This window comes from Sprattus sprattus (assembly GCF_963457725.1).
Source record: "Sprattus sprattus genome assembly, chromosome: 11".
NCBI lineage: Eukaryota > Metazoa > Chordata > Actinopteri > Clupeiformes > Clupeidae > Sprattus > Sprattus sprattus.
Genome location: NC_137909.1, coordinates 11686163 through 11697648, shown reverse-complemented (window position 1 = coordinate 11697648; position 11486 = coordinate 11686163). Strand labels below are relative to the sequence as shown.

General features: G+C 42.1%; 2 protein-coding genes across 2 annotated transcripts; both read left to right on the top strand.

Annotated features, from left to right (window-relative positions):
• Positions 1-692: 692 nt before the first annotated feature.
• On the top strand, positions 693-1963 carry LOC308372317 (phospholipase A2-like; the record flags this gene model as incomplete). The annotated part of the gene is made up of 3 exons (XM_080847473.1): positions 693-832; positions 1465-1598; positions 1842-1963. 3 exons carry the CDS (start codon positions 693-695, stop codon positions 1961-1963), a joined length of 396 nt encoding a protein of 131 aa, XP_080703599.1.
• Positions 1964-4925: 2962 nt separating this feature from the next.
• LOC308372316 (phospholipase A2, minor isoenzyme-like) lies at positions 4926-6004 on the top strand (the record flags this gene model as incomplete). The annotated part of the gene is made up of 3 exons (XM_080847472.1): positions 4926-5065; positions 5512-5645; positions 5883-6004. 3 exons carry the CDS (start codon positions 4926-4928, stop codon positions 6002-6004), a joined length of 396 nt encoding a protein of 131 aa, XP_080703598.1.
• Between the last annotated feature and the right edge of the window lie 5482 nt (positions 6005-11486).

The following is an 11486-nucleotide window of genomic DNA, read 5'->3' as shown; positions in this document are numbered from 1 at the left end:
AAGCTATTTATCATCCATTTCGCCGTATTGCGCTCACCATACACTCTAACGTAACTATAGCCTTCTACACAATTTGGGAGGGCAAAAAGAAGGTTAATCTCGCGATAAAAAAAATGAAGGGCGTTAAAATGGGTTTGCGTTAACGCCGTTAATAACGCGTTAAACTGACAGCACAAATGTTCAGTTTGTCTCTTTTTCACGTTACCTTATATTGTACACTGAATGATGTGACAAAATAAACGTTTTTTTTTTCTTCTGTCAAACAGATCAGTGACTGATGGATTGGAGTTCAATACTTTTTAGTTTTTGATGAAGCCTAGGAGTACTGGAAAGTATTACGAAAGGAATACTGTGCTGTACCATGCTATCTGTGCTGTTTCTAACATGCATCATTATAACTCTGTAGCTTGGTCTGATACCGATCTTAGATGCCACATACAGCTGTAGGGTTTTCAGTGGTGTGTGTTTAAAATGAAACATTATGTTATTATAATTATTATATTATTATATCACATTGTATAATTTATATTGTTATTTTGCCAGGAAATATTATTATATCAAACTCTAGTCCTTACTGCTTTCAGCAGTGACAGCAAATTGTAAGTAGTTATCGTGTGAATGCTTTTTTTCTTAACTCGCTCTTGGTGTGTGTGTTTGTGTGTGTGTGTGTGTGTGTGTGTGTAGCTCAGTCCATGGACTACAGGACGCTGGGGCAGTTCAAGGACATGATCATCTGTGCAAACCCAACCAGCTGGCCCATCCTCGACAATACTGACTACGGTTGCTACTGCGGAAAGGGCAGCTCTGGAACCCCTGTGGATGATCTGGACAGGTCAGTTCAATTTTTAATAATTATTAATGGGCCTATTCTATCAGCGTCACAATAGCCTGCAGTGGCCATTTTGTTGACATAGGAAGACACACCTAGGGACACAAACAGTATAGTTTCATATGAATTGGTGAAGTCTCCGGACCAGAGTTCGGTGGTTTGTATTCAGACCATCCCAAAAGGTCCGAACCAACGAAAATCTGGTCCATTTGGTCGTTTGGTCCGGACCAAACGGGGTAGGTGTGAATACGCCCTAAGTAGATGATATCGTCCACCCAAAATGAGTGGGAAAAATAATGTTAGTAGAAGTAGGATGAAAACGTTGTCAAACACTGGCCCGGAGGCAATCATAATTATACCATACAGATCTAGAATTCACATTTATCTGCATATCTAACGTAACTTATTGAAGTCATCGCGTTCTAGTGACTCAAATCTGCTGTCAAGACTGGGCTGACTAGCTACGTGGGGGGCGGGGAGTTTCTATGTCAACAAAATGGCGACGGCTTGGTTTTCGAATAAGGCCAATAGATGCATGTGGCATATTGATAGATGTTCAAGAGAGATCCTATGTAGGTAAATGGCTATGAATGTCTGTTACATTCAACACATGACCACTTAACATACACACCCAGGTGCTGTGAGGTGCACGACCGTTGCTACAGCGATGCCATTAAGCACCCTCAGTGCTGGACGATCGGTGATGACCCCTACAGCGCAAAGTACACCTTCACCTGCAACATACCAAGGGAAACCATCACCTGTCCAGGTGAGTCACAGTCAGACACTCACCTGTCTCCTTTGGTTGATAATTATCATCTATGGCTTATGTCTTACTTGCACAGTATGTTGGTATCTATTTCAGTGGAGCACGCTAGCAAAGCATTCAACATAGGTCTGGAGTAAGATAGAACAAAAGGAGAGGCTAAGTTCTAAAGCTCATGTTGTCCGTGTCGTACTGGATATCGCCACTGTGCTTCTGCTCACTCTCCCCTGCATCTTTTTCTTCCAGTCAACAAGAACGACCAGTGTCAGCATTTCATCTGTGAGTGTGACAGGAAGGCCGCAGAGTGTTTCGCCACCACTACTTACAACCCTGAGAACGAGCACCTGCCCAGCAGCCAGTGCAAGTAAACACACACACACACACACACACACCAAACAACCTGGACTGGAAGTACAACTTGGATCAACTTCAGCTGAGACCATCTAGGCTGAACCAGCACAGCTGCACCCATTCCTAAATGGGGCACGTATTGTATTCTCCTGTTACCATAGAAACCACTTTCAGTAATAACAAGAGAAAGGTTAGCTTCAGGGGAAAAACATGTTATGGTTTGCTTAAAAACCATAGTGTGTCACAATCTCCACCAAAATGCATGTATACTGTCTGTATGCTGTCAGTAGAGTATCACTGTCATATTGTATGCTTGTTTTTTCCCCATAGTACATGAATCTGTTTCCTCAATCAAATAGATACATAATAAACTCCAGTAGGCATTGAAAAGGTATGTTGTGTTTGTGTGTGCCTGAGTTAAGTGCCGAGGAGAAAGGTAAATCCTTAAATCCTGTTCTTAGCCAAGAATGAATCCCAGATAAAACCTTCATATGCCAGAATTGCCCCTGGCACTTTAGTGGAGTAACGAAGAAAAGATTGGGAAGATGAGAGTGAATGTGAACAGGTGGGCGTGGCTGTTAAGCACAGACATGACATTTTCTCAGTGATTTTGTTCTTTATTAATGTTTGTTCCTCCTTGCGATCGTTGTTGTGTTTATTTGAAAGAAATGCAACCTTACAGAGCAAAATACCGCCTGAAAGTTGCAATTCCATTTTCTAGGAAAATTTAAAAAAATGGGGCTCCTGGGTTGGAGCACAAAAGGGGAAGGTTGTGGAGTGTTGAATGGAGAAGTGGCGGCAAACTAAATTTAAACCTCATTTTAAAACGTATTGTTCCAATCCTTGATTGTAAAATTCAGCATAACCTTTCAAGTTGTCCTCATAACATTCTATGATAACATTCCATATTGCGCAGCGAATGGCAAGGCAAGGCAATTTTATTCATATAGCGCATTTCATACACATGTGGAGCAACATCATCTTGGACACTGAAGCGTCAAAATCAGGATACCCCTGGCGCTGCACCAGCAAAGTTTGAAAACTATTTCAACAATTGCACAATTTTTTCCGCTTCGCGTCGTGCCTAAAAACTCCCCTTTCCTGTTCTAAAATCAGCACAAAGCACGGCCTCTTGGGGCTTATTGCTTAATAACAACACATGTTCAGTAAGAATCCTGGCAGCTAGATTGAAAACCACACATTCCAAAATGAATATCGGACTAACAGAATCAAGGGGATTGGTCAATTAAGCTATTTTTTTTTTAAACATTTGAAAGTAACTCCGAACAAAATCATATTCAATATAATATAATTCAAAATGTTTTAGTTAACATTCAAATGACAAATAGAACCAGTTAGATTAGAATACAGTCATGGGACCATTATCAGAACCAGCTTAAACTCAGAACACAGGACTAGACCCACCTGGATTAGAACATCAGCCTCATACTCATTTTGTAAAATAGAACACATAACAAGACCTACTCTACATTCTAGCCCTGAAGGTTACAGTCATCTGAAGTGGATGGACCAGTGGATGCAGGCTGCAGCTCAGGATTTGGCCGGTCTGACACCATAGATGGTGCAAACCCTTCTTCAGGAAAATAATCTCGGTTATGGGAAAATCCCAGTGGATTTGAATCCAGAAGAGATATTCCATTGTGTCACTGCTGACAAGAACGCCTCATTCACCAGTCCTTCAATCTGGTAGATGGGGACTGTTTTGCCAGGGTTAGATCTCTCTTCACAGCGTCTCACTTTACCCCACAGCATTTGTCTCACTTTACCCCACAGCCACTTTTTTTAGAAGAAACATCTCTTAGCAATTCAGGCTATTCTTCACTAGCATCAATCATACACACACAGTTGATTAAGTTCACATCAAGAACATTTACTTTTACATGCAAAAAACACATTTTTGTGCAAACGCATACCTTCCACAGCACCAGCACCAACCTCTCCTTCATGGCAAGGGGGGAATGGGAAAGGCTTGAAAACATAATTGTCACTTGACCACAAATGTGTTCCTTTGCCTAGATACAGGGGGTCTCACATTACCCCGCTCTCCCCTATATGTATGATTGCTGTGTATGTGTGTATGTTATGCTTATTTAGCCTATTGGCATTAAATACAGATCTCCTGAAAAATGATAACAGCTAAATGTGACGAGTTTCTGTTTGATCTAAATAGAATTTGTTATAGTGTCACCAACAGAATGGTGTTAAAAAGCCAGTAAGTGCAGCCTTCAATTTAATTTCCCCCAGAAGTGTCAACCACACAGCAACAATCAAGTTCGTCAGCCTTATCATCAGGAGCCAAGGTTGCAGGAGAGAATAAAAAGGTCTCCAGGGATGTGTAGTGTGAGCAGGTCACTTCTCTGGACAACATGAACACTCTCTCTGCCATTCTTCTCCTGTCTTTTGGTCTGTGCTTTGGTGAGTTACATCACACACACACACACACACACACACTGATGACACAGGCAGTTGTACACTGAATGATGTGACAAATTGAATGTGTTTTTTTTTTTGTCAAACAGTGACCGATGGATTGGAGTTCAATACTTTTGAGTTTTTGATGAAGCCTAGGAGTACTGGAAAGTACTAGGAAAGGAGTACTGTGCTGTACCATGCTATCTGATTGTGTGCTGTTTCTAACATGCATCATTATAACTGTGTAGCTTGGTCTTATCCTGATCTTAGATGCCACATACAGCTGAAGGGTTTTCAGTGGTGTGTGTTTAAAATGAAACATTATGTTATTATAATTATTATATTATTATATCACATTGTATAATTTATATTGTAATTTTACCAGGAAACTTTATAGTAAACTCTAGTCCTTAATGCTTTCACCAGTGACAGCAAAATGTAAGTAATTATTGTGGGAATGCTTTCTTTCTTAACTCGCTATGGTGTGTGTGTGTGTGTGTGTGTGTGTGTGTATGTGTGTGTGTGTGTGCGATTGTAGCTCAGTCCATGGACTACAGGGCGCTGTGGCAGTTCAGGGACATGATCATCTGTGCGAACCCTACCAGCTGGCCCATGTTGGACTTGGCTGACTACGGCTGCTACTGCGGAATGGGCGGCTCTGGAACCCCTGTGGATGATCTGGACAGGTCAGTCGTCTCCTTGGGGTGATGGGTTTAAGGGAAATATGTCCCATATAGCCTGGTACTGCAAGCCTTTCTCTTGTGGTATCACAATAACAGATGAAACACCACCACCTAGTGCTGAAAGGCACATAACTACACTCACCTTATTAAAAGTGGAGTCCACAATTGTAATCCAACAGACTTTTCTGGCAAATTAAGCACATTTCTCCTTGTGATCCTCTAGCTGTCTGTTCTGTGCGCGCAAAAAAAAACTCTGGTGTTCATACACAGTCCTGGCTTTGTAAATGGGAAAAATATAAATAGCAGCAGCCTTTCACCAGAATTGTGGACTGTGCTTTTAATACTCAATTTAAGTATTAGTAGATGCATGTGCCATATTGATAGGTGTAGTTGAATGGCTATGAATGTCTGTTACATTCAACACATGACCACCAAACATACACACCCAGGTGCTGTGAGGTGCACGACCGTTGCTACAACGATGCCATTCAGCATCCTGAGTGCTGGTTCATCCTGGATAACCCCTACACCAACATCTACAGCTTCACCTGCGACAAGCCAAGCAAAACCATCACCTGTCCAGGTGAGTCAGTCAGACACCCGCCTGTCTCATTTGGTTGATAATAATCATCTATGGCTTATGTCTAACTTGCACAGTATGTTGGAATCGATTTCAGTATAGCACACTAGCAAAGCATTTTAGGTCTGGAGTAAGATAGAACAGAAGGAGAGGCTAAGTTCTAAAGCTCATGTTGTCCGTGTCGTACTGGATATCGCCACTGTGCTTCTGCTCACTCTACCCTGCATCTTTCTCTGACAGTCAACAACAACAACGAGTGTGGCCATTTCATCTGTGAGTGTGACAGGAAGGCAGCAGAGTGTTTTGCCACCTCTACTTACAACCCTGAGAACAAGCACCTGCCCGGCAGCCAGTGCAAGTAAACACACACACACACACACACACCAAACAACCTGGACTGGAAGTACAACTTGGATCAACTTCAGCTGAGACCATCTGGACTGAACCAGCACAGCTGCACCAATTCCAGAATGGGGCACGTATTGTGTTCTACTGTTACCATAGAAACCACTTTCAGTAATAACAAGAGAAAGGTTAGCTTCAGGGGAAAAACATGTTATGCTTTGCTTAAAAACTCAGTGTGTCACAATCTCCACCAAAATGCATGTATACTGTCTGCATGCTGTCAGTAGAGTATCATGTATGCTTGTTTTTTCCAACATGGCCACTGATGCACCCCATAGTGTATGAATCTGTTTCCTCAATCAAATAGATACATAATAAACTCCAGTAGGCATTTAAAAGGTCTGTTGTGTTTGTGTTTGCCTGTGCCTTATCTAGTTCATGTCTCGCCTCCACTACTTTAGAGAGCTGAATATTTATACAACACGTGGATCAATACATCTTCATTAGTTTATTAGCTTCCTCTGTGAAGCAGACTTCTGTCCTGTCTGATGCCAAGATGGGCCTTCTCCTCTAAGTTACCGCTACTCTTCAGCTGATACAGCTACATGGTATCTTGGTACCAACTATAATACCATCTATCATGGCATTACTCAGTGGCGGACCTAGTCATTTGGGGGCTTAAGGCGAACATAGCCAGGGGCCCTCTTCATCTGTCCTTTTAATGCAAAAAAAAAAGGGCCACCTCAAGCAGGGGCGGACTGGGGGAAAAAAGTGGCCCGGGAGTTGTCTGTCAGAGCGACCCACTTAATACACTGCGCGCTGCCCACTATACGGCGCGTTGCCTGCTCAATGGGGGCAATTTTTTTGATAATGATTAGGGCGACCTACATTAAGCAATATCAATTTTTTTGTAGGCTGATTAACTCATACAGCAATACCTTTTTGTATAGTAGATGGCAGCACACAATCAAAATATTTCCCCTCTACCTACATAGCTACAGTAGCTAGTTATATGGAAGAAAGTTGCATTCAGGAGCCTTCATAAGCAAACATGATTTGGCTCCACATTAAATTTTCCCACTTTTTCATTATCCACATGTCTCAAATGTTGTATGATGCAACATAGCTTTACAGGACACATAAAATATGTCCAGTAACAACGTAAAGAAGGGGGCAACATATAAGTCAAAACCAACTATATTTATTGACTGATCTTGAAAGTATTGGCTTACAAAAGCTAAATAAGTCTTCACAAAGAAAATAACTCGGTGTTAGAGCAAAAAGCGAACATTCACACTGTACAACCTTTGAAAAGTGACAGTGGTAGCCTACAAATAAAGGAATACAGACCACGTTAGCCAAATCCGTGTATCATTCGTTCATTTGTTTTTCCGATTTAGACGAGAATTGAAAAAATGAAAACAACGTTTGATTTCTCGTTTTTCCCTTTTCAAAACCAAAACCAGAAATCGGATTACGGTTCGTTTTCTCGTTTTTTCCATTCTGCACCCCCAAACGGAAAATGGAAAATGAAATTCGAATAACAAATCCACGCTGCTTTTTTGTGGGATCCCCGCGCCCCGGTGAATCGGTCGTCCGACCTGGGTGGGCCTAGAAGCTCGTAGAGAGTCCGTTGATGGTGCATCTTTCTCGGACACATATTTTTGACATCCCGGTGCCTGTGGAGGTTGAAAACAAGGGCCTAGAAGCTCGTAGAGAGTCCGTTGATGGTGCACTGTCCTCGGACACATTATGTTCACATCCTGGTGCCTCTGGATGATGATAACAAGGGCCACACACCTCGTAGCGAGTCCGTTGATGGTGCACTGTCCTCGGACACATTATGTTCACATCCTGGTGCCTCTGGATGATGATAACAAGGGTCACACACCTCGTAGCGAGTCCGCTAAAGGTGCACTGTCCTCGGACACATTATGTTCACATCCTGGTGCCTCTGGAGGATGGAACCAGGGGTGTAGCTGCTCAGGGCCAGTCCGCTGATGGTGTACTATTCTCGGACACCTGTTGCTCTCATCCTGGTCCCTCTGGAGGATGGAACCAGGGGTGTAGCTGCTCAGGGCCAGTTCGCTGATGGTGTACTATTCTCGGACACCTGTTCCCAGGGTTAACCAGTTTGGACTTAGAAATATTTTGAAATATGACAACCAATACGGCCAGGATTTGTTATTCGAATGTTTCATTTTCCATTTTCCGTTTGGGGGTGCAGAATGGAAAAAACGAGAAAACGAACCGTAATCCGATTTCTGGTTTTGGTTTTAAAAAGGGAAAAACGAGATATCAAACCTTGTTTTCATTTTTTCAATTCTCGTCTAAATCGGAAAAACAAATGAACGAATGATACACGGATTTAGCCACTCCACAGCGTGCTAGCCATGATTTTCTTTCGTTCCAATTCTTGGATGTAGGATTCACCTTTGTAGAAACCTGTTGAATCGATACATTTGGTGTAGGAAGTCCTAATTGTTTTTGTTGTCAATTTATCTTAATTAGTACGCCGACCAAAAATGAGTTTCTTTCAAGGAGTGACTCCAGTTGTTGCACTGAATGTTAGACATCTTGACAGAATATGCCTTGACCGTTTTTTTTAAACACATACGTCCTTATACTTATGACGAAAGCATGGAGCATGGCGAGCCCTCCCGGAAGCCATGGAAAATGCATTGAGAGCCCTCTTTTATGAAAGAGAATGGATTTAACATTAGAGTGAGAGAGATCTGGGGCGATTTCCATTTAGCCCCAAATAGGGACGCCGCCTTCTGAAGCACAACTGTTGCGTGACTGTTGCCTGATTCGACATTTGGTAATTTCCGACAGAGAAAAAAAATCTCCTTTTCCTGAAGGCAGTTCGTAGCCACAATCGCCTTTAAGGTCCGCCGCCACTGGTTTGAACTTTATTGTAGAAATGAACAGAACAGAACATACGATGGGGTGTAAACCTAATGGTAGTGTTGCATGCTGGTTGTGTGATTATGTGTGTGTGTAGGGGTGTTAAAGGTGTCTACGACCGAGACACGCAAGTATTAGGCTAGAGTGATTGACATTTAATAAAAAATAAACATAGTAAGACTGACGGAGGAGATTAGATTAGAAAATAGTAACCATGAGTGTGAATACAGGTCATGAGTAGTATAAAGAGCAGACAGTGATTCCTATTGATTATCATTAGAGGTATATAGGCTGATATATTCTGTGAAGCAAGGAAAACTGTCGCGACCGACGATATCTGCGGGAGGGCCGGTTGGTTATAGACTTGGGCCATCCCATCCCCATCGGCCCATCGGTAGCCCCGTTGGCTAATCCGCCCACCGTCGGGGGCCTTCTGCTGGTTGGGGGCGTAAGGCAGTTGCCTAGTCCGCCTCTATGGTAGGTAAGCCACCATGTATTGGCAACATTCAAGAATTCTCTAACTGAGTAATGAACATTTGGGGTGGACATCACTCCTGTGTGAGAGGATGCAGCATTTAAATCACATTCAGTCAATACCCAGGTAGCAAGCATACGTCGGGCCAACGTCATATGTGGTTGGCTACATCTCCCGACAGTATGCACGCCACCCTGCCAAAGTGTCACTGATACCCATTTGATACATTAAGTAGCATCTCCTCCTGAAGAGAATCGACCCCTCGCGGATAAACCAGCGCGTGCTAGCAAGGTAAGTGGCTTTAGCAACAGAACTTTTTTACCGTTAACATTTCACCGCTCACTTTCGCAAATTCATCTTGTTAGCCAGCCAGCCAGCCAGCCAGCCGAAGGTAACCATTTCTGTTTTAATTTATGTATGTCAAAACACCTTTTTGTGTATGACACACTATACGTGTAAAGCTGTAAATTCTTCTAATAATAATAATTCTTCTAATAATTTCAAATACAATCCTTGACAGTCCGCTACATCAACTAGTCTGTATTGGTCTGAGTTGAGTTAACAGACTGAGTGTTTGATTTTTGAGTATTGTGATTTGCTAGTAATGTATGTTGTTGTGTTATGATCTTTATAATGTGTCACAGACCAGGTATCTCTGCAGCCTGGGAGGTGCAACCCCGAAAGATATTCTGCACCGCATCTTGCGGCACGTGATAGGCGACGACCTGGCCACGAAATTCAATTGGCGAGGGAGAGGGGCAAAGAGCCCCTTTTCAGCACTCTCCCTGGCCAAAATCATAATAGGTACTGTTACTACCGTCATATTGTATGATGTTTCAATACAGATTTGCAAACATGTTAAATCCCATCTGGGTGTGATGCTAGCAATCACCCTACTAACACAAAGCTACAATGAACAAGCCCCATCAGTGAGTTTCTTTGTTTTTTTCTCTCTTTCTTTCTTTCTTTGCTTACAGATGCCGCCAAAAAACAAGGGGCCACCACAGTTGAGGCTGAAAATATCATTAAAAACTGGCTCAAATACAGTGCCGACAGAAGTGGAGGGCGGAAGAAGAGAGCAGGTAGGCTATTTTAAATGGTCCAGACACCTATCAGAAATGTATTGGGATGACATTAATACTGGTAATTGTTGTGTTATTATTGTAATGTGTAATGTATTTCTTATCTATTTCTAATATATTTCTAATGAATGTTTTCCAAAATGTTATGATTCCAGCTGGATAGATCCATGTTCTTATATTGAACACTTGAAAGTGATTTTAGGCATATTTACCCTCTTTAATTAGGGTTCATGCAGCGAAGCTGCAGAAACCTATTGTGTTTCTATGTTTTTAGGGTTCATGCAGCGAAGCTGCAGAAACCTATTGTGTTTCTATGTTTTTAGGTTTCCTCCGGTAGGAGGTAACCTATTGTTATCGTAGGTATTATTAGGTTTCCTCCGGTAGGAGGTAACCTATTGTTATTGTAGGCTTTCTTATTATGTTAGTACCATGGGAGTCAATGGCAGCCCCTAGAACCATATGGTAACTTTTTGTGAAATTTGGCACACTCATTAAGGATAGTCCCTTCTTCATTCACACCAAGTTTCATGGCTCTCATTACACCACTCTAGCGCCACCAACAGGGCAAAGTTGGACTTTTGTAACACACACAACTTTTGAATCGTATGACCGATTTTCAAAAATGAGGTACCATTGGATTCCCTGGATCAAGACGAATTAATCACACCCTATGGCGTCAATTTCCGGTTATATAGATTTTCCGCTATTTCCGGTTTTATCAAAAACCTTTGAAAGCCTTCTCCTCCTACATTTTTTGGCAAATCTTCTTCAAAATCACCAGAGATGATCTTCAGACCTAGCCTCACAAAAGTTATCGAACAGAATTTTGATCCTCACAACCGTTGGTCCGGTACAGCCACTCAAATTCAGCAGAAAAGTCGCCAAACAGGAAGTGAGGTCATATTTTGGCAAATCTTTGACAAATCAACACCAAACTTGATATGTCACTGGAAGACACTACAACATAATCCCATGTGCAAAGGCAACTTCATATCTTGAAAAATGATTGATATAAAGCAAATTGGATAGATTGTT